The 20,094-nt window shown below is 44.5% G+C and overlaps 2 protein-coding genes and 1 pseudogene across 2 annotated transcripts; 1 reads left to right on the top strand and 2 right to left on the bottom strand.

Moving 5' to 3' along the window:
- Positions 1 to 1,282: 1,282 nt before the first annotated feature.
- Positions 1,283 to 2,684, bottom strand: LOC123448057 (non-specific lipid transfer protein-like 1). Its single transcript, XM_045124828.1, has 3 exons — positions 1,793 to 2,684; positions 1,619 to 1,684; positions 1,283 to 1,502 (listed from the first exon to the last, which is right to left on the bottom strand). Exons 1-3 carry the CDS (start codon positions 2,454 to 2,456, stop codon positions 1,489 to 1,491), a joined length of 744 nt encoding a protein of 247 aa, XP_044980763.1. The 5' UTR covers positions 2,457 to 2,684; the 3' UTR covers positions 1,283 to 1,488.
- Positions 2,685 to 6,498: 3,814 nt separating this feature from the next.
- On the top strand, positions 6,499 to 7,571 carry LOC123450337 (annotated as a pseudogene).
- A 1,515-nt stretch (positions 7,572 to 9,086) lies between these two features.
- LOC123448056 lies at positions 9,087 to 15,517 on the bottom strand. The gene is made up of 13 exons (XM_045124827.1): positions 15,296 to 15,517; positions 15,041 to 15,205; positions 14,519 to 14,614; positions 14,290 to 14,376; positions 14,137 to 14,205; positions 13,950 to 14,046; positions 13,756 to 13,858; positions 13,209 to 13,416; positions 12,958 to 13,071; positions 12,014 to 12,145; positions 11,290 to 11,370; positions 10,511 to 10,627; positions 9,087 to 9,758 (listed from the first exon to the last, which is right to left on the bottom strand). Exons 1-13 carry the CDS (start codon positions 15,500 to 15,502, stop codon positions 9,669 to 9,671), a joined length of 1,566 nt encoding a protein of 521 aa, XP_044980762.1. The 5' UTR covers positions 15,503 to 15,517; the 3' UTR covers positions 9,087 to 9,668.
- Between the last annotated feature and the right edge of the window lie 4,577 nt (positions 15,518 to 20,094).

Here is a 20,094-nt window from a genome sequence, read left to right as displayed (position 1 = left end):
GACCACCCGGCAGCCCACCCGGCTAGGGCACGGGGAGGGGGCGTCGTCGTGGGGGCACCCGCCGCCAGCCCTAGCGCCGCCGCCGCCGCCGGAAGGGGCAGCAGTGGGCCAGAGCCAGGCCGGGCGAAGCCCGCACGAGGCCCGGTGGCCACCGCAGGGGATAACCCGAGCGGCGCGCCAGGCCGGGTAGACGCCGAGGTGGTGCGGACCAACGGGGGAAGAAGCCGCCGGCGCAGGGCCTTCCCTGACCGCCGCGAGGAAGTCCTCGAGGAGCTGCGGAGCCAAGGAGACGGGCAGCTCAACCCGGCCCTCGCCTTCGGACCGAACCGACACAGCCTCATCGTCACTCTCGTCCACCCAATCAGCCCAGGACCGCCCAGCGCGAGGGAATCAGAGAGACGCCCCCCCCCCCCCCCGGTTGCCGGGGAGGCCGTCGCCGGCGGAGGGGAGAGAGGCGGCGGGGATAGGCCGGCCGCCATCACGCCACCCGCCGCGCGCGCAAGGACCAGTCACGTCATCGATGGGGGGAGGGGATCCATCCGCCGTTTTAAGGCAATCAACCATATGAGTTTCAACAGTAACCGTGTATGTGCAAAGCATCTAACCCTCCCCCTCCCTCCCTATTCAGTTTGTAAGTCAAATTTTGGGAAATTTGACCAGATTTACGTTGAAAGTTATCAGCATCTATAAATTCAAATATAAAAATATATTCTATGATGAGTGCAAGGATCATGATTTATCTCTATTAGCCACGTTCGAGCAGGCAAACAGCCACCCGGGATAAACAAGATGCACGAATCTCAGCATCTCAAATCGTGTGTAGGACAATTTAGAAGATGGATGGGAATTAGGAAATCTGATTTTCCATTTGTTTTTTAGGTGGGCCGCACCAAAGTGTGAGGAGGGTGAGTTTTTCTTTTTCTCCTTTTCAAGTGTGGGACCCCCATGTAAGTGATAGAGAGAGGGGAGAGAGTTTTCATTTTGTTGTTACTCGGGTGGATCTCACAAGTGACATATGGAGACGGAGGCAAAATTGTTCATAAGACGTCCGTGGATGGTCAAAGCTCTTTGACTGGACGAAACGTCATGAAAGAACATTCATCGTCACACTAATATCGAAGACCCAAGTTACTGAACACCAAGCAGGGCTAGCTAGATGGGCATTGTAGGATCATCAAACGAAAAAAAAAACATGTCAATAGTAGTGTGAAACAATACTCCTTTCAATGCAATCTGCTCTTTGATATCTGTTTACATTCTCAATAAGAAAAGAAAAGAAAAAAGACACGGTAGCTACTACATTGATCGGTAATACTACACCACAATTGACGCATTATGCGTTGACCAGTCCGGTGTTTGCAAAGTTGGTACTAGTAACCAGCTAGTTTCTTTTTGTTTTTAAGTCTTGACTAAAGTTGATGGGATAGATACGTCCCGAGATTAATTGCGCGTGATGAGCAGTAACCAAATTCGATCGTTGGCTCCAGCTCAAGGCGACAAGGCTGCACAGTAGATGGAAGACGTCAGAATTCAGCTGAAAGCAATCGAGCTTAACCAAATAACCATGCATGGATTGGACAGTATGGAGTAGTAGTGAGTGACTGAGTGAGTGGTTGACCTGAAGAAGACGAGGTCTTCCAGGAGTCAGGAATCCGGTTCACCACCGGCGGCGTCGGCTGCCCAGCTGCATACATTCCATTCCAAGATCATCATCAGTCAATCCATCCATCATGAGCGAGAGAGAGCAAGGGAGATAGAGGGAGATTAATTAATGGCGTTGGGCGCGGCGTACTGAAGCAGATGAAGAGGACTTGGGGCGGGAGGACGACGCCGCAGGCGATGGGGAGGTACATCATGCGGACGGGGTCGATGGGCTTGGGGAGCATGCGGTTCACGTCGCCGAGGATCACCGGGCACAGGCACCTCAGCGACCGGTCGTCCGCCGCCGCCGAGCTGTTGAGGAACATGCCCAGCCCGCCGCAGCACTCGCTCTGCGGCGTCGGCGTCTCCGGGTCGCTCCCCGTCAGGAACGACGCGCACGTCATCAGCCCCGCCAGCGGCGTCACGCAGTCCGTCGGCGCCGACGGCGGCGAGGGCGGCGACCCTCCGAACCCGCCGGCGCCGCCCACCGGCATGCCGGGGAAGCCGGGCGCGGCGATGCACGGCGCCTGCGAGCTGGGCGCGGGCGGCGCCTGCGCCTGGGACGGCGGCGGCGTCATCGGCCTGCCGCTGGGCGACGGCGGCGTCATCCTGCCCGCGGACGGCGGCGACAGCCTGGAGCGAGGGAAACCCCGGAAGCCGCTGGGGCTACGCTGCCTGGTTCCCGGGTACCAGAGCACGCTGGTGTCGGCGCGGCGCCTCGTCGCAGCTGCCGCCTCCGCCGGCTGCAGCACCGCCGCCGCCAACGTGACCACGACGAGCAAGACGACGGTGGTGCTGCGCGTCGACGCCGCCATTGCTACCAAACGTGGCTGTTTGCTTCTTACTAGCAAGTTGGAGTATGAAGAAGCGCAAGAGCAAATGGGGAGCTCACAGGGACGATCGATGTTGCTGGATTCTTCTTCCTCCCGCCATTTTATATCTCTGTGGAGTGCCTCAAATCATGCACGCGCACAAAGATCGTGCGTTGGTTGTGACATTAATCCTACGTGCTTAAACATACGGTCTTTCGGTTTTCTTGTAAAGAAATGCAAAGCCGTCTTTAGATGTACGTGTTCGAGAAACTGAGAAATACAGAGAGAGAGAGAGAGAGTCAGAGAGAGTAGGTGGCGCATTATCATTTTGTACACGTATGCCGTGAGAATATTATATGAACAGTTCTTGGTGCAAATATGTCCTTATAAAACATCTTAAGCGGACCCTCTTCTTGTCCCCAAACTTTCGGATGGATGACCTGAATAATGATGGATCGTAAAAATGTGACCCAACCGCACGTCTCAAATTGATCCTATACGTCTAGGCTGTCAATAGGCATTCCTCAGCTCCAATAATTCTACACCTACGTGTAACTACGTTCATGTTACGTAATCCTTTCCCTAATTCTCCACCGCCCCCTGATTTAACTATGGGTCCCGCCCCCCTTGATTTTCTATTAACCACTTACCAGATGCCACGATTGATTACATAGGGTGTTTACTTAGAAAAATTATGTAAGTGTTTCTGGAGAAGATATTAGGAGACTCGGACGTGTCGCCACGTTAAATCCGACAAACTAGATCCATCCCAAATCTTTTCCTAACTTTTTTAATAATAAAACAACTACTGCTTCTGCCGTACGTCACTAAAATTGCCCTTAAAATTGACATAAATTACCCACCAATGTTTTGGTTTTTCTTCTCTAAATTAATTCCATATTTCAAAAGAACAAAAAAGAAGTTGCCGGTTTCAAAAAAGTAGGAAAATGATAAACTGTTTGTGTATTTAAAAAATATTCGAAAAGTCATAAAATGTTCATGTGTCTGTATTTTTTTTACTTTCTTATTCCTGTTTTGGTTTTTTCACAGGTCAGGGCACTCTGTTTAGTTTTTTTTTAACTTTTTTATTCCTGTTTTGGTTTTTTTTCTCTAAATTAATCACCCTTTTTCTCTTCCTTTTTTCCTCTCTTACGGCCATGTGTCTGTATTTTTTTACTTTCTTATTTCTATTTTGGTTTTTTCACAGATAAGGGCACCGTGTTTAGTATTTCTTTTACTTTTTTATTCCTGTTTTGGTTTTTCTTCTTTAAATTAATTTCAGATTTCAAAAGAACAAAAAAAAAGTTGCCGGTTTAGAAAAAGTAGGAAAATGATAAACTGTTTGTGTATTTAAAAAATATTTGGAAAGTCATAAAATGTTCATGTGTCTGTATTTTTTTACTTTCTTATTCCTGTTTTGGTTTTTTCACAGGTCAGGGCACTCTGTTTATTATCATTTACTTTTTTATTCCTGTTTTGGTTTTTTCTTCTCTAAATTAATCACCCCTTTTTCTCTTCCTTTTTTCCTCTCTCGTCCATGTGTCTGTATTTTTTTTACTTTCTTATTCCTGTTTTGGTTTTTTCACAGGTCAAGGCATCATGTTTAGTATTTTTTTTACTTTTTTATTTCTGTTTTGGTTTTTCTTCTCTAAATTAATTCCAGATTTAAAAGAACAAAAAAATTGCCGGTTTCAAAAAGTAGGAAAATGATAAACTGTTTGTGTATTTAAAAAATATTTGGAAAGTCATAAAATGTTCATGAGTTCTAAAAGTGCTCACATATTATTAAACAAATCACAATTTCAAATACATTGTCATGAAATAAAAAATGTTCATGATTTTTTAAAATGATCCGATATTCAAAGCATATTCAGGAATTTGAAAAACATGTCTATCAATTTTTAGAAAATGTTCGCAAAAAGTAGAACACATCTGTAAATAATGAACAAAACTAAATGTCGCTTACATGAAGGTTTTATTAGGAAATCTCTAAAGGTCGTTTTATGATTTTATTTAGTCCCTTGCGTCGGGTATAAAAAGGTGTCCGTGTTTTGCAGTTTGCTCAGCCACAAAATAGTTTGTTGTGACGCCTTAACAAATCAAGTCGCAATGAGCATTTTATTTTTAGTTTTTGAAATAACATTTCAAAAATCCTTATGTCATATTTGCATAGGATTCATACTTCTTTATATCTATCATATCTGCATAACCTGATAGTTTTTCTTCCGTTGCAACGCACGGGCATTTTTGCTAGTTCCTCTAAATTGATCTAGTTCATCAAATTGACAGTCCTCCTTTCACATCCATACTCCATTTTTCAAGTGCAAAAGAAGAAGGAGGAGGAGGAGGAGAGGTACGGGCTCTTTTTGAATGTGCAGAAAGAGAAGATGGATTAAGACTGAAAGAGAGTGAGCAACAAGTTGCAGCTTGAATATAACACCGCAACGGTCGCCTCCCTTTTCTTCTCCTCTGAAAAGGGTGACCAAACAGACGAGTTTTCCGGAGTTGGCTCCGACGACGCCTCTCCCCCGAGGGCCTTGTGCTCGTCGACGGGGGAGCAGTCGTCGTAGCTAGGGTGTGGCCTTATCTCCTTTCTGCTTCGGTAGAGACGGCGACGACGTTCAATAAAGTGGCTCCTGATCTCTTATCGACGAGGTCGTCGGTGGATCTAGGAGCCTTGGTCTTCGCGGCCTGGATCCATGTCCTGGATTCGGGTTGGCGATTAGGTCTTCTGGGCAGCGGTTCCGAGGCAGCGGCGGCGCCGAAGCCGGAGTATTTAGTGCCCTTCTCTCCACTGCTTCCTTGGTGGCGCTCGCTCCGGCTCTGTCAGGGTGGGCGAGGGGATTTGTACAGGAGTTTCCAACAGGTGCTCCGTGACTTCATGACGGCATCGTCGGCTGTCCGAGGTGGTTGGCTACCTAGGAGCAGAGTTTGTGGGAAGATGGTCGCAGATTTGATGTCTCCCCCCGACAAAGTTCGTGGGGATGGCCGGATCTGATGCCGGAGATGCACGTGGATGAGCCCCGGTTGACGTTCCGCAGCGACAGGAACTTCGCGAGTGGCGAAGTGCTTCATCAACTCACAAAGCCAAGTAATGGCAATGGTGCGTCTGCGGTTTTGGGTGTGCAGGAAGAGCGTCGTCTTTCCTTCCGACGAGCGCTGAGCGCTGCTGGATGGAGGTTGTGGCCTTGGTTGCGGAGGAGCACAGGGACCTCGCAGGGTTTGATTGTAATTTTTGCTTTGTTGGTGTCCTTTTTGCTTTTGTTTCTGGACACCTGTCTTCTCTCGACGTTTCCTGGGGTGTCTGCGTTTGTCGAGTTTCCTATGTTATTTTCTCAAAGATCTGGTGCATCATAGGTTCTTTGCTTGAGTAATTAAAGTTCCCCTCTGTTCAACTCTTTTCAGATAATTTTTTATGTACTTATACACACTGATGCCATCATAGTTTTATTAACTGTATTATTGTTTCATAGATGGGTTCAAGTATATTATGCTTACAATATTACACGCATTACTATCTGTACCACATGTGGAGGAGAAGATTGTTTGCTGCCATTATTGTGTGTTTAGCCATGTACTGGTACAAGATTAATATTCAAAAAAGGAAGAGAAAATATGTAACTTATGCTCCCATGCTCGAACGAGATGTTGAAAGGGTGTCACGACTAAACCGTATGTACTATGGAACTAGGCTCACTGCATAAGTGAGCTGCGCATGCGGAAAGTTGTTTTTCACAAGTTGTGTGTCAACCTGAGACGTCGTGGTCTGTTGGTGGACACTTTCCATGTATTAGTGGAGGAGCAAATTGCCATGTTCATCCATGTTGTGGGACATAACTGGAAAAACAGATCAGTTGGTTTTGAGTTTTATCGATCAGGCGAGACAGTTAGTAGGTACTTCAATGCTCTTTTAGATGCCCTGTGTGTCCTTGCCCGTGATGTCATATGCATCAGATCCATTGAAACACATTCGAAGATAACAAGTAGCTCCAGATTAAAATGATTAAAATGACTCTCTCCATTAGAATGACTCTCTCCACTTTTTGATTAAAATGACTCTCTCCATTAGAAACAGCGATGGCTAAGGGAAAGGTGAAGGTTGATGGTGATGAGAAACAGAGGACTATTTCTTGGGCTGATGATCAGACCAAGTTTATGTTAGATTGGTGCATTGAATACATGAAGGAACAACATGCAGGATTTAGGTTCCGGAAGCATCATCTTATGAAGTGTGATGATGCTTTAAATAGAAAATTTGCTATGGGGGTGACACTTTCTCAAGTTGATCGTCACTTCAGGCACTAAAAAGAAAATTGGAAGTACATTGCCGCAGCAATCAGCAAGAGTGGCAATGTTTTTGATGATATTAGATGTGTGGTAACCATTTCCGAGTCAGAAAAGTCTTGCCTCAATGTATGTATAATATAGTTTCTTTTTGAAACTTACTATGATTATTGCATTTAGGAACTTAATTTCTTTGTTCTCTTGATGCAGGATAGAGCAAGACGCTTGCTTTCCAAGCCTATCAAGTTTTACTATGAGATGCAGGAGTTATTCACAGGCACTAGTGCTGATGGTTCTTTGGCCATGGACCAGCATACATGCACAATTGATTCTGATGACTTGGACAGTGATGAAGGGTTGTATGACCTTAACAGCTATCCACAATATGAGGGGCCACTTGAGGAGGATTCTGATACTTTGCCAACAACATATGTTCCTAAAAGGCCTCCAATTCCTGTAGGTGGTGATAATTCCTCATCTAGCACTAGTCGTGTTGGTACGAAGCGCCCAAGAGGTAGCAGGTCACCTACTAAGAAGCCATCAAAAACCAAGAGTCGTTTCGTGGAGTCCACTGAGGAAATCAACTCCACATTGAGGTCACTCCAGCAATCACTTATTGCCGCTGCTCCTCCCCAAATGCCCCAAGTTGTTGACCCTTATGCTAGTTTATGGCAGAGGTTGGAGGTACTCCCAATTACCACTGATCAGAGAATTACTGTTGGTGTGCACTTATCTTCCAAGGACAATGAAGGTTTGCGAAGTTGGTTATGCAGTGCAAGCGACAAAACTTTTGAAACTTGGGTCTGGAAGTTCTTTGACAAAGATGACATTTAGAAGATAGCAACATGTGAAGTTTGCAAGTTTCTCACTTGTGATGTTTAGAAGATGGCAACTTGTGAACTTTAGAAGATGACAACTTTTGATAATTAGGACATGATAACGTGTGATGTGTCTGCTCACTACTTTTGGGAGTTGAACTTGTGCTATGACCATTGCTTTTGGGAAGTGGATCTTTTGATGTGTAGTGTAACACTTTAATGTAAGTTGGCTGAAACTTGTGATATGGCTAGAACTATTACTTTGTGACATTGTTCTTGAAAACATCATTTCGCCACTTTATGAATGATGCTTGAAACTTGCATGCATCTATCTTATTTTGTATCTTTATACTGATTGGTGTTGCTTATTTTTACGCTGATGGGATTAATAGAAATTCTCGAATCTATTTTTTATTGTTATTATTGTTGTGACTAAATATTCTTACATTTATTAGAGCAATGCTATATATATGTGATTTTTGCCATATGTGGCAGGAAACCAAACACAGACCACAGTTTTTTGCCAACATATGTGGAAGCAATCCAAACGGACACCACACAAAATTTGCCACACCTAACCTAAGGCATGGCTATCAACCAAACAATTTGATTTTTCCACATATTGGGGCAAGCCACAGGTGTGGCTGGCACCTCACCTTAGACGTGGCATTTTAAGTCTCCAATCAAACAGCCCCTAAATGATATGAGCAGGTATTTTTTTTTTAAAAAGGCAAGTTGCAGCTTGAGAGTGAGAAGATAGACTTGAAGAAGTATGAGACGCATGTCAAATGGGAGCTCAAGAAGACAAAAAAATTCGGATCAACTGAGCTCGAGAAAGATAGGTTGCAGCTGACTCGGGGTACGAAGGATTCAAGGGGACTGAGATCCGGTGAGTGACTTGCTGTGAGCGAGTCACCAATGAACAGTATGGCGACTTGCTCTACACTTTGGATCGTCTAATCCAGGATCAATGGACGAATGGGCATGCGGAGGAAGATAGCTAACTGTATATGTCTACAGTACCCTCATCTACAGTGTCGGCCACCGAGTAACAGTGTGCAGTGCATTGCTACAGTACTCCAACTGAGCTGTTCGTTTCGGATCAAACGGATGGAGGGCCAACTCGCTGTTGCCAAGTCATCTGATCTCTGTCCGATTCAAGGATCATTCTGGCTGACACTGTTCTTTTGGATTCAGAAGGTAAGAACTAAGAAGTGACTTGAGATAAAGGAGATCAACACGCACAAAGAGGCGTGGCCGCCACCGCCCCGCTGGATGAATAATTCTTGATATCTATGAATTGTTGTATTTCATTTTGCCATTGATTGAATTGTTGAATTGTGGTTTATTTTGTTCTGTTGCATTGGTGATAAATTTATGATACATGACGGATTTGAGGATATGGATATCAAGGGTGTGGTTGTCCTGCAGGACAAATGAGGGGCCACCCAGATGGGGGTAAGATTTGCCCTTGTTGATGCTCTTAAGACATGCAAATTTCATGAAAAAATCACGGGGAAGCTAATTCAAATAACACAAAAAAAATTAGAAATATTTCACTGTATGATCAGTAGTCCAGGTTCATCAGATAGTTGTCGGTAAAACTAGTTACACATCTCTGCAAATGATATGCTGTCTGGGAGTGGTATTGAACAGAGCAGCACATAATTTTATGCGGCATAGCAGAACAATGCCCAGCCTATCCAGCCATACTTTTCCCCCATAAACAATGAATTAACATGCTTACAGTTTGCATGATTCCGCCATGAAAGGATGGACTAAAAGCAGATACAAAATTCATGTATTGTTATACTGTATATATGCTGCTAGCCTGCTACTGTACTATTTATGTCTTCCTCTATGTTCACCCTTCTGGTGGTTACTTCCAGTGTTATATTCGAATGTCCGCTTGCTACATTGTAGCTCCTCCGATATGTGCAGACAAAATCAATACCGTGCTTCTGCATTCTCGAATCGCTTCACTGTATTGAGTCGATATCGTAGAAAAATAAAGGCCTGGCACAAACGGCCTTACTCAGCCACGTGTCTTGATAGATGTCAAGAAGCACCGAGATACCTATTTTTTAGGTTCCAGATACATGTTTGGTAGGAACTAGGACGGGTCAGAAGCTGCCTGAAGCTTGGCAAGATTTGTCTGGAGCCGTCCCAAATGAAATGCGATGAGAAGCCAGAAAAAGCAGAGCTGGTAACAGAAGGAATAAGCACGAGTCATTAGACATACCTTCCAGGACAAAAAAATATGTGCGAAAACATGTTTCACAGTTAACACCTACTCCGTAGACATTTATCTGGAAATTTGTAGGGACCGCATGGAACGCAAGCGCTGGGTGTTCACTGAAACAGTTGATTCCGGAAAGGTGTGTAATTACACACACAAAATGAAGGTGTAACTTAACTACGAAAAAATGCAACTGGTATGATGGCACTAGTGGGGTAAGGTGTGCAGTGAGAGGTCATGGGCTCGAATCCCACCCAGCTCATTGATTATTCCTAAAAGCACATCTCCCGCACGCATCTGCGTGCAGATCCAGCAGCCACAAAATCGACCGAGTTATCGACAAAGCAGGCGATCATGTATGGGTCGGCAGTGGTTGCCAAAGTTAACCCGGTTTTCACTTACAAGTAGAGATAGGTAAAAGGTTTCAAGCAAGACTAGCAAAGAACTCCCAAGACTCATACACACTTTTGAGCAGCCAAATATCAAGCCATGGACATTTTTCCATTCAAAGCATCTTCACACGAGAACTCAAGTTATCCTAATTAGTTTCTAGCAAAGTGTTAGTGCAACATCTGCATCAAGAATTACCTCCCGAGTCACAATGAAACAGACTACAATGCCAAGGAGCTATCTTTGATATATTAAAAAAAAATTGAACATACAATATGATATGGTAAGCAGAAATGAGCAAGTAAATGATCAGACATGATTCATACCGGCAATGCATAGAGGTTGACAATGGATGTTTTCTTCTCAAAGCTGCTGAAAAGTAACGTGTAAATTCCAGCAGCTGTTGCATCACCAAGCCTTTGGACAATAACATCTATACAGACCTACAAGAAAACTTTTATTTAGCCAAATTATTACACAAAATCAAAACGGAAAATGGGCATCACAACAAGATAATATCCACATGATTTGCCAATATCAGGCAAGATGCTTTTAAAAAATATGACACTCACAATAAGGTGAGTACTCAGCAGTAGCAAAAGCCCCCTCGGTAGCAAATACTGTCTCCAAAATTATACTTTTTAGGTTATTGATATGTCCTTCTATTTGAGAGAGAGGTAGTTCCTCTGATGCGCCGCAGTTAATTGGAAAACTGAAAAATGTTGAATGCTTAAACTGTTCACTTGACGCAACACTTGACACCTCCTAGGAGGATTGTAACTTTAAACTCTCTCTTTTCAATGAAATGAAACGCAAAGGTCCTTTGCGTTTTCCCGAAAAAAACGCCGAGTATCATGTTTCTAAAGAAGATAACTTGATCCCTTCTGTGGTGATCCAAGTTACTAAAATCATTCTGGACCCAGGTGAGCTAGTGGATCCCGCATCCAAATAAAATCAGGTGGAAAGCAGTCAAAATGAGAGAGAAAAGGGTTTTATCCCATTTTATATGCTATTATCCTTTGATCATCTATGGAGACCAAGTCATGCACCATCAAGTTTCCTAGTGGTTAGCATGCTCAAAATACATACGGAACTCATATTTTACCTTGGCTTTGTATTTCTCATCCTGTGAGACAACTGTGAATAATAACTCCCTTCCAGGTCTAGTCAATACATAGGTAGTTACCTGCAATGAAGGAAAAAAGATTGGGAAACAAGAAATTAGAATAATTATTTGTTTATCACAGAGTATACCTGAATATAGAAATAATAACATGTAGTAAATACAACAATTTTAAGGTACTCACAGACTTCACCTAGTACCAAACAACTTCATTATGCCCTAAATCAGTGTTTCTTTTGCCTAAATCAGTGTTGGTAGGTGAAGAAAATCGGTTGTGGCTATAACCTTTTTACCAAACAAGCATTTTGCAAACCACTGACAATATAATGATTTTTGATATATTAGTTACACACAGAAGCAATGCCTTGATTAATTTTGAGTATAAGAGATGCTATCATGCATTGGTTCCAGATGCAACTGGATGAAGCCGCACTAATATTTGAACTGAAACAAAAACGAATCCTGCAAATGATGATTTCTCAGCTTATTAACTATAGGACAAATATACTACAACGCATAAGCTCTTTCATACGAAATCATTTGAGGGTAATAAACCAAAACTAAAGATATAGTGTGTCTGCGCAGATTCAGTGGTAATGACTACCCAGCTTTTGTATATGCATTACATGTATCTTTTTTATATCAACATTTAATGGTAGAAAAAATGTACAGAAAGTTCAGTAAGAGTGCCTTGGTCTATTGATACCTTTCGAATTGTTTCAGTGACAGCAACAGCAACCCAAGTTGGCCATACAGCAAGGGCAACCAAATTTGAGGCAGCAATGAATGGAGATGCGCAAATAGCAACTGTTATACCAGCTACTGTAAGGATATGACCCTGAAATAAATACTTGTTTGAATCATACCCAGAAATTGATAGAACAAGAAGAATGTTATAATTACCATAATGCCTTGTTCAGATTAGAGGTAAAATACCTATGATCTAAACAGGTCGTACGAATGAAAAGAAAAACACTAATTTATGTTGGCCATTGCAGAGTCTTCTAACTACTATTTGGATAAGACATATCATGATTTGTTGATTTATATTGTTTTATTCACCGCCAAATATTGTTGTGGAATAGTTAGACGCCTAGAGTCACAGCATGCATCAGTTGGACTACACTGCATGAAGTATATCCCTTGACACAAATAAAGAAATGCAGAACTCATGGGTTTCTAATTGGAATTATCTCAATGTGCATGGGAGTAAGTTCCGAAGGGGAAACGTATCGAGATTCCATCGCATGATTGAAGGTTATTTTCTTGAAAGTAATAACCGGGCTTCCACAAGAAAATATATCACACACTGTACATAGAAAAAAAAAAGCAAAAAATGGAGGTACAGGTTTACTTCAGTAATCCTATACTGCAATTTACATTGTGGACGTGCTAATCTTGAAGTGGAAGTTATGATGGAGTTACTATTGCAATTATGATTGCATTAAGGAAACAAACATCATAGGTATTAAGAGAGGGCGATATAAGTTTGATTCTATTTATAATAATATGTTACACTTCGACAATGCGTAATGCCATAAAAGGTAATTCTTTGGTGACAGCTTATCTGGTTGATATTCACTTATTCACACTGGAAAGGGGGTAATGAAGTAGAGTAAAACAAGGATAAGTTCGACATGGAAAAGATACCGTCAAAGTGAGCTGTCCGGCAAGAATAAAAACTGCTATAAAGCTGTTTATCAGTGCAAATGTTTTCCTTCTGGCAGTTGGGCTTGATATTGTGGTAGCAACTATAGTTACTTTCTGGAAATCAAGGAGAAAAAGTTGGGTGAGTAAATGGAGGATCCTTAGTATTCTAACAATTTATTTAAGGAAGCAACATGCTCACAGCAATGCACAACTTATCATCCCTATCATACACGAATGGAGAACAATCATACCTGGAAGTAAAAGAAGGATGAGATAACTGCACTCAGCCATAGAAACAGAGATATGTATACCAGGTAGGGTGAGCGCATGATCAGCCAGAAACCTTCAAACATCACAAAAATCCCAGGCTTTGTCTTTTGAGATTGGGAAGGTGTTCTAGGTGAAGTGACCAGTGAAGACATTTCATCACCAAGCTCGGTAATTTGACTTGGTTCTGCTCTGCAGTTTGTAATAGATTGGGATGTCTTAAATTCTCACTTGTGAACACAAGGAAGCACCAACAAGTCAAATAAAATCATCAGTAACACCTTAAAAAATAGTATGAAAACCCAGCACTGTAACTCCAATTTTTTATCATAAACTGTTGAAACAAATTAATCAATCCAAGTTGGTCACAAAGAGGACTATTCAGATTTCAGAGATTGTATTTGCGGCTCAAAGTTCGCTAAGGTTAATCAAGAAAGAAATTGCGTACATAAAACATGCTGGTTACTCATGTCAAAATTAACAAGAAAATAAGTCAAGAACTTGTAACTCATGCCCAGAAAGATTACATACCCTGTTGACGGCAATTCTGTTGAACCATGATTAGCATCAATGCAAATTCCTTTAGATGAGAGTGCAGCAAGTTCCATCAAGAGGGAGGAAAATAGGAGCAGAACTGAGGAAATTTTAGTAAATATGACATCGCATCCATGAAAAATGAGATAGGAGCTTATTATGTTAGTTAGAGGAACGTCCTAGATACGTACAGGGTCCCATCCATGCCATGCTTGCAGCAAACAAAGAACCAAAAAGTTGCCCCAGCGTAGCACCAGCCCCAATAAAACCAAACAATCTTGAACCTGACTGAATGAAAAGAGAAATAAGGATTTGAAAAGAACATACAAAATGTCTAAGGGGTTACTGATATTTTCTGGTGCAGTTGTCAAATGATACCTCACTGTCCATGACATCAATTACCCTTGCCCAAGTAGATGATATTGTAATGAGATTAAGCAAAGCAACCTTCAGATGGAGAGAGCAATTCAAATGGACGATAACTTAAATCTAAAAAACATGAACAGGATCACGTAATAGGAAATGGCTTACCCAAAGAAAGAAGCTTATTCTCACACCTATGTAGAACCAGGTGTGGTTTCCCCACCCAGCAGGCTTATTTGAACTATCTTCACTTGACTTGATCATAATATGAACAAAAGTAAACAACATAAGTTTAGCCCTGCCTAATTCGATTAGGAAATTTAGGAAACGAGCAAAGTGGCTGAAGTGCAAGATGGCAGATGGATTCAAAATACACCATGTTATCAGTGTGAGTTACCTGGGCGGTAGCTGGGGAGCCCGGCTTCGAGGCAAACCAAAGCATGAAAAATACAAGAAGGGATATGCTGAAGAATCTGTGTATCAAAACCAAAGCCTGAAATTGCAGGTACAGGTGACAGAATTAGCTTGTGTCAGTGAAGGGAAAATAACAGCCATCGCCAATTAGCTGAATAAAAACAGGGGTTCGTCAAAGGAAAATAACAGAAGCTTATATTTAAAATTGACTTGCAGCCCTAGACATAAGCCACATGAAATGGCAGATCAATGCAAAAACATACAATCTTTTCTGCTAGATAGTAAATAGGTTCTCGCGGATGTGTGCGTGTGTTTTTAAACCAAGTCCAAATAGGCGTTTGGTTTGCAATTCTTATCCTGGGTGTGATGTTTAGGGAAGTACAGTCCTCTGTTCTGTTGGATCCTTGCATTATTTGCAAATGATTTTGTCTACTTGTGGCAGAAAGAAAAAAAAATCGTTTAAACACGAGCAAACTGCAACGACCCAAGTGAGAAAGAAACAGACCCTGGACTTGGGGACGGATGGGAGCGAGAAGGCGAGGGAGGCGACGGGGGCGGCGAGGACGGTAAGCACGAGCGAGCCGGCGAAGAGGCCCGGGAGGGCGCCGAGGCCCAGCGAGATGGCCCCCTCGTCCCGCAGCGGCAGCACCACAAAGTAGGCGCTCAGGATCTGCATCACCCATGTCCATGGAGTGAGGATCTTCCGTTCTCCGCTGGTGGCTGAATTTGGAAGGCGGCTTCGACGAGAGAGATGACTTACGAAGAAGAAGGTGGAGGCGGCACTCGTCAGCGGGGGCATCTCGCGGGGGCGGACGTCCACCATGAACGCCACCGCCGCCTCGGCGCGCGTGCGGAGCCGGTGGGTCGGAGCCGTCCCCGTCGTCTCCGCCATTCTCCCCTCCGGCCGGTGACCGGGCGGGTTAGAGTTGACTTGCCTCTGCCTCCCTTCCCTCCTTGTCAGCCCCATCGTCTCTTCACCGGACGCAGCTTCAGTTCACAGAGAGCCTTGCCCCACAATATCTACCATTCATTCACATCCTGTGGACAGTATTCACTCAAGGCACAAAAGAAAAAAGCACAGCCTTGGTAGTTTCATCGGAAAGACCAGAGCAGGGGCGAGGTGTTTTCGCGGGGGCTGCACCGAGTTCTCCCGCGCGGCCACGACGGGCGAGGGTTTGGCGGGAGCGCGACCTCAGAGAGCCTGAGAGAGAGGTTAGACGCGTCGCTGTGCAAGAGAGGCTGAAAATCTGTTCCGTCCAGAGCAGAGGAGGTCGTCGCGCCGCATTGGAGAGAAAGCAGGGCGGCTTCTCGCCGCCGCGGAGGCGACGGGGAGGAGGGCCTCGCCGCGCCGGAGCTGATGAGAAGATACAGCGCGGCCGCGGATTTCGTTCACCTGATCTGTCCCTTGAGAAGATACAGTCGTTGTTCGCGGGAGGTAATTCTGCTTTTAACTGAATTTTACTGTAGCCAAGCTCAAAACGTGAGCACCTAATTATTCAGAAGTTGAGATGATGCTTTCACTAGTAGTGCTTTGAAATTTTGACGGAATTACATGGTTCCACAACTTTTTGCATCTAGAATATTTAGTTGATGTTGTGTAATTTAGTCAGCTGATTATATGTGTTGGCAATGGCAGATAAATTGGGTGGTGTGCAATGGCGCAATCTGATAAGGGGATGCCTCAAATTGGCATGATATTCAAAAGTCGAGAGGAGGCTTGGTTGTTTTGGGTAGCATATGGTGGTCGTGTAGGCTTTGATGTGAGGAAAAGGTACACCAATGTGAGCAAATTTGATGATAAGGTAACTTCCTGCAGATATGTTTGTGTCAATGAAGGTCATCGGAAAAAGACGCAAAGAGAATCCATTCAGAAGTGCTTTAGAGCTGAGACAAGAACTGATTGCAAAGCTTGAATGACTCTTACATTGGATCGAGGGTGTGGAAATTTGAAAGTCACAGATGTAGTTCTTGAACATAATCACTTGCTTCACTTGCCACAAACCCGCGACCTCATGGTGTCCTAAAGGAAAATTTCAGAATTTCAAGCATATGAAATTGAAGCTGCGGATGATTCTGGAATTAGGTCTAAAGCTGCATATGAGCTTGCTACTCGTCAGGTTGGTGGACCACTTAATCTCAGCTACACTTGTCGCGATCATAGAAATCTTTTGCAAAGCAAGAGGCAAAGAGAGTTGGCTTTTGGTCAGGCAGGCAGCATGTTAAAGTACTTCGGTGGAAAATGCTGAAAATCCATCATTTCAATATGCTTTGCAACTAGATTGTGAGGAGAACATATCAAACATTTTCTGGATTGTAATGTTGCTTTGCTTCAGATATTAGTATAATATTTCGAACTGTACCAGTAGTACATTGTATTTTATTTTTATTTCTTTTACATTGTATTTGATTGACATTTTCCTTGGATACCTAACATTTTTGCTTCGGTACAACCCTTAAACATTTTTCTTCAATACAACCCCTAAACACATCAACAAATGCATATTCTTTAAAATAGGTGCACGCCAGACTTTGTCCGTGCCTAGTTTTGTCCTAAAGTGTTTTCGGTCAGAGTCGGAGTTGCGGCGTCTCGCCGCAAGTGGTTGAGATGTTGGCATAGATATTCATGCAGCTTCACGTGTCTGATATTATGTGTGTTGAATCGACGATCGTCTGCGACGGAGTTTGAGTCGTTTGCTCGGAGTGTAGGGATGACGATAACGCCTCTAGGGAAGGAGTGATGACGATGACGCGTGCGTGCTGTCTCGCCGAGACCCTCTTTGTAGTGGTGTGCGTGACTTCTTTTGTGTGCTGCTCAACGGTTGTAACGGTTTTCGTCCAATTTTCCATAATTAACTAGACAATCTGGTTTTTGCTCGGTTTTCCTTAATTAACTCAAGCAATTATTTTCTTCAACTCTCATTTCGAAAAAATAACGAGCATATAGATTTACTTTTAATAGTAGAGATTTCATCCCAACAGGCCTTTCCAAGGCCTTTTTTCGTCGCCGACATGAAAAAAGGCCACTCGCGTCCCTAGACGCCGGGGGAAATGTTTTTGGCGCGAACTCGGTGTGAACCCACTGAGTCAGCGACTAGGCCCGGTCGTCGTCCTCATTGCCTCGTTTTCCCGCGGGGAATAACTGCGAAGGCTGCCGCCGGTCAGCCTTCCATTGATTCCTCAGAGGCGCCACAGTGAAGGCACGCTGACACGCATCCCGCCCCCTCCCACCATGCATGCGCATGGCTACCACCCGCTCGCCGCCCCTCATGACTATATAAGACGTCCCTCCCTCGACGGTGGTCGTACACCTCTCAACACAACCCTTCTTCCTCTCTCATTGCCGACCCCCCCACCCCCCCCCCCGTTCGTCGTCGACGCCCCACTCTCCATCGACGACCATGGCCGAGCGCTACCCCGACGACGGAGCAGCGACAAACGGGTTTTGGCCGCCGCCATCTGCACGAGTCTGAGGCCCGCCTCCTCTACGAGGCGTACTACCCGACGCCACCGAATATGCGGGTGTCGGGCTCATGGAGGCTGAGCGCCGACGGAGTCCCGGTGCCACCGCCGCGCTCTGGAGTTGACCGTGTTGGAGAACATTGCATGGGAAACAAAAAAATTCCTACGCACACGCAATACCTATTCATGGTGATGATCATCTACGAGAGGGGAGAGTGAATCTACATAACCTTGTAGATCGCTAAGCGGAAGCGTATATAACGTGGTTGATGTAGTGGAACATCTTCACGATCCAAATCACAGCCCGTCCCGCGATCTCATCATGGTCCATCCCGCTATCCCATCACAATCCATCCCGATGTAGTGTCGAACGGATGACACCTCCGCGTTCAGCACACGTACAGCTCGATGACGATCACCGCCTTCTTGATCCAGCAAGAGGGGCGGAGAGGTAGATGAGTTCTCCAACACTACGGTGTGGTGGTGGTGAACTAATCCAGCAGGGCTTCGCCAAGCTATACCGGACTAGTCTAGACGAGGGAGACGATCTATGGAGGAGAGGGCATCACGTGGTTTTTCTGGTGTTGGCTGCCCTCAAAACCTCCACTATATATAGGAGGAAGAGGGAGGTGGGCTGCCTTCCCCTCTCCTCCAAGGAGGAGAGGTTCGGCCGAATCCAAGGGGGATGAGTCCTCCTCCAATCAGGTTTGGTGGAGGAGGACTCCTCTTCCTTGTGAGATTCCTCTTCCTTCTTTCTTCTCTTTTACTTTTCTTTTACACTTGGCCGAAATAGGCTTATTGGGCTAGCCGCACCATCCCACTAAGGGCGGGTGCACCACATTTAGGCCTATTAGGTCCTCTCCCGGGTGGGTGGCCCCTCCCGGTAAAACCCCAAAACCCATTTGTCACTCCTTGTACTTTATCGGTAATGCCCGAAAACTTTCCGCAAACCAAATGCATCTTTCCTATATATCAATCTTTACCTCCGAACCATTCGGAGCTCCTCATGACATCCGGGATCTCATCCAGGACTCCGAACAACTTTCGGTTACCAAACACACATAACTCAATAATACCGAAACGTCACTGAACCTTAAGTGTGCAGACCCTGCGGGCTCGCGAACTATGCAGACATGACTTGATACACTCTCTAGTCAATAACCAATAGCGGGACCTGGATGCCCATATTGGCTCCTACAAATACTACAGAGATCTTTATCGGTTGAACCTCTATGTCAAGGATTCAGTTAATCCCGTATGTTGTTCCCTTTGTCCTTCGGTATGTTACTTGCCCGAGATTCGATCGTCGGTATCTCTATACCTAGTTCAATCTCGTTACCGGCAAGCCTCTTTACTCGTTCTGTAATACAAGATCCCGTGGCTAACTTCTTAGTCACATTGCTTGCGAGGCTTGTTGTGATGTTGTATTACCGAGTGGGCCCCGAGATACCTATCTGTCACACGGAGTGACAAATCCCAATCTTGATCCATGCCAACCCAACAAACACATTCGGAGATACCTGTAGAGCACCTTTATAGTCACCCGGTTACATTGTGACGTTTGATACACACAAGGCATTCCTCCGGTGCCCGGGAGTTGCATGATCTCATGGTCATAGAAACAGATACTTGACATGCAGAAAACAGTAGCAATAAACTCACATGATCATATGCTACGTTCATAGTTTGGGTCTTGTCCATCACATCATTCTCCTAATGATGTGATCCCGTTATCAAATGACAACTCAAGTCTATGGTCAGGAAACCTTGACCATCTATGATCAGCTAGTTAGTCCTTAGAGGCTCACTAGGGACAGTGTGTTGTCTATGTACCCACACATGTATTTGAGTTTCCAATCAATATAATTCTAGCATGGATAATAAACGATTATCATGAACAAGGAAATATAATAATAACTAATTTATTATTACCTCTAGGGCATATTTCCAACAGACCGACGTGCGGAGATCGCGTGCATCCGATCGTCGTTGCCGGAGAGCTCGCGGAACCAACCGAGGTACGCCCCGACAGCAACATGCTGTGGACGGCGTACTTCGAACGTCGCAACGCCGAACAACTCGCCGCCACCAACGGCGCCG

The sequence above is a fragment of the Hordeum vulgare genome, chromosome 4H, assembly GCF_904849725.1.
Source record: "Hordeum vulgare subsp. vulgare chromosome 4H, MorexV3_pseudomolecules_assembly, whole genome shotgun sequence".
Lineage (NCBI taxonomy): Eukaryota > Viridiplantae > Streptophyta > Magnoliopsida > Poales > Poaceae > Hordeum > Hordeum vulgare.
This window is presented reverse-complemented; position numbering and strand designations above follow the sequence as displayed.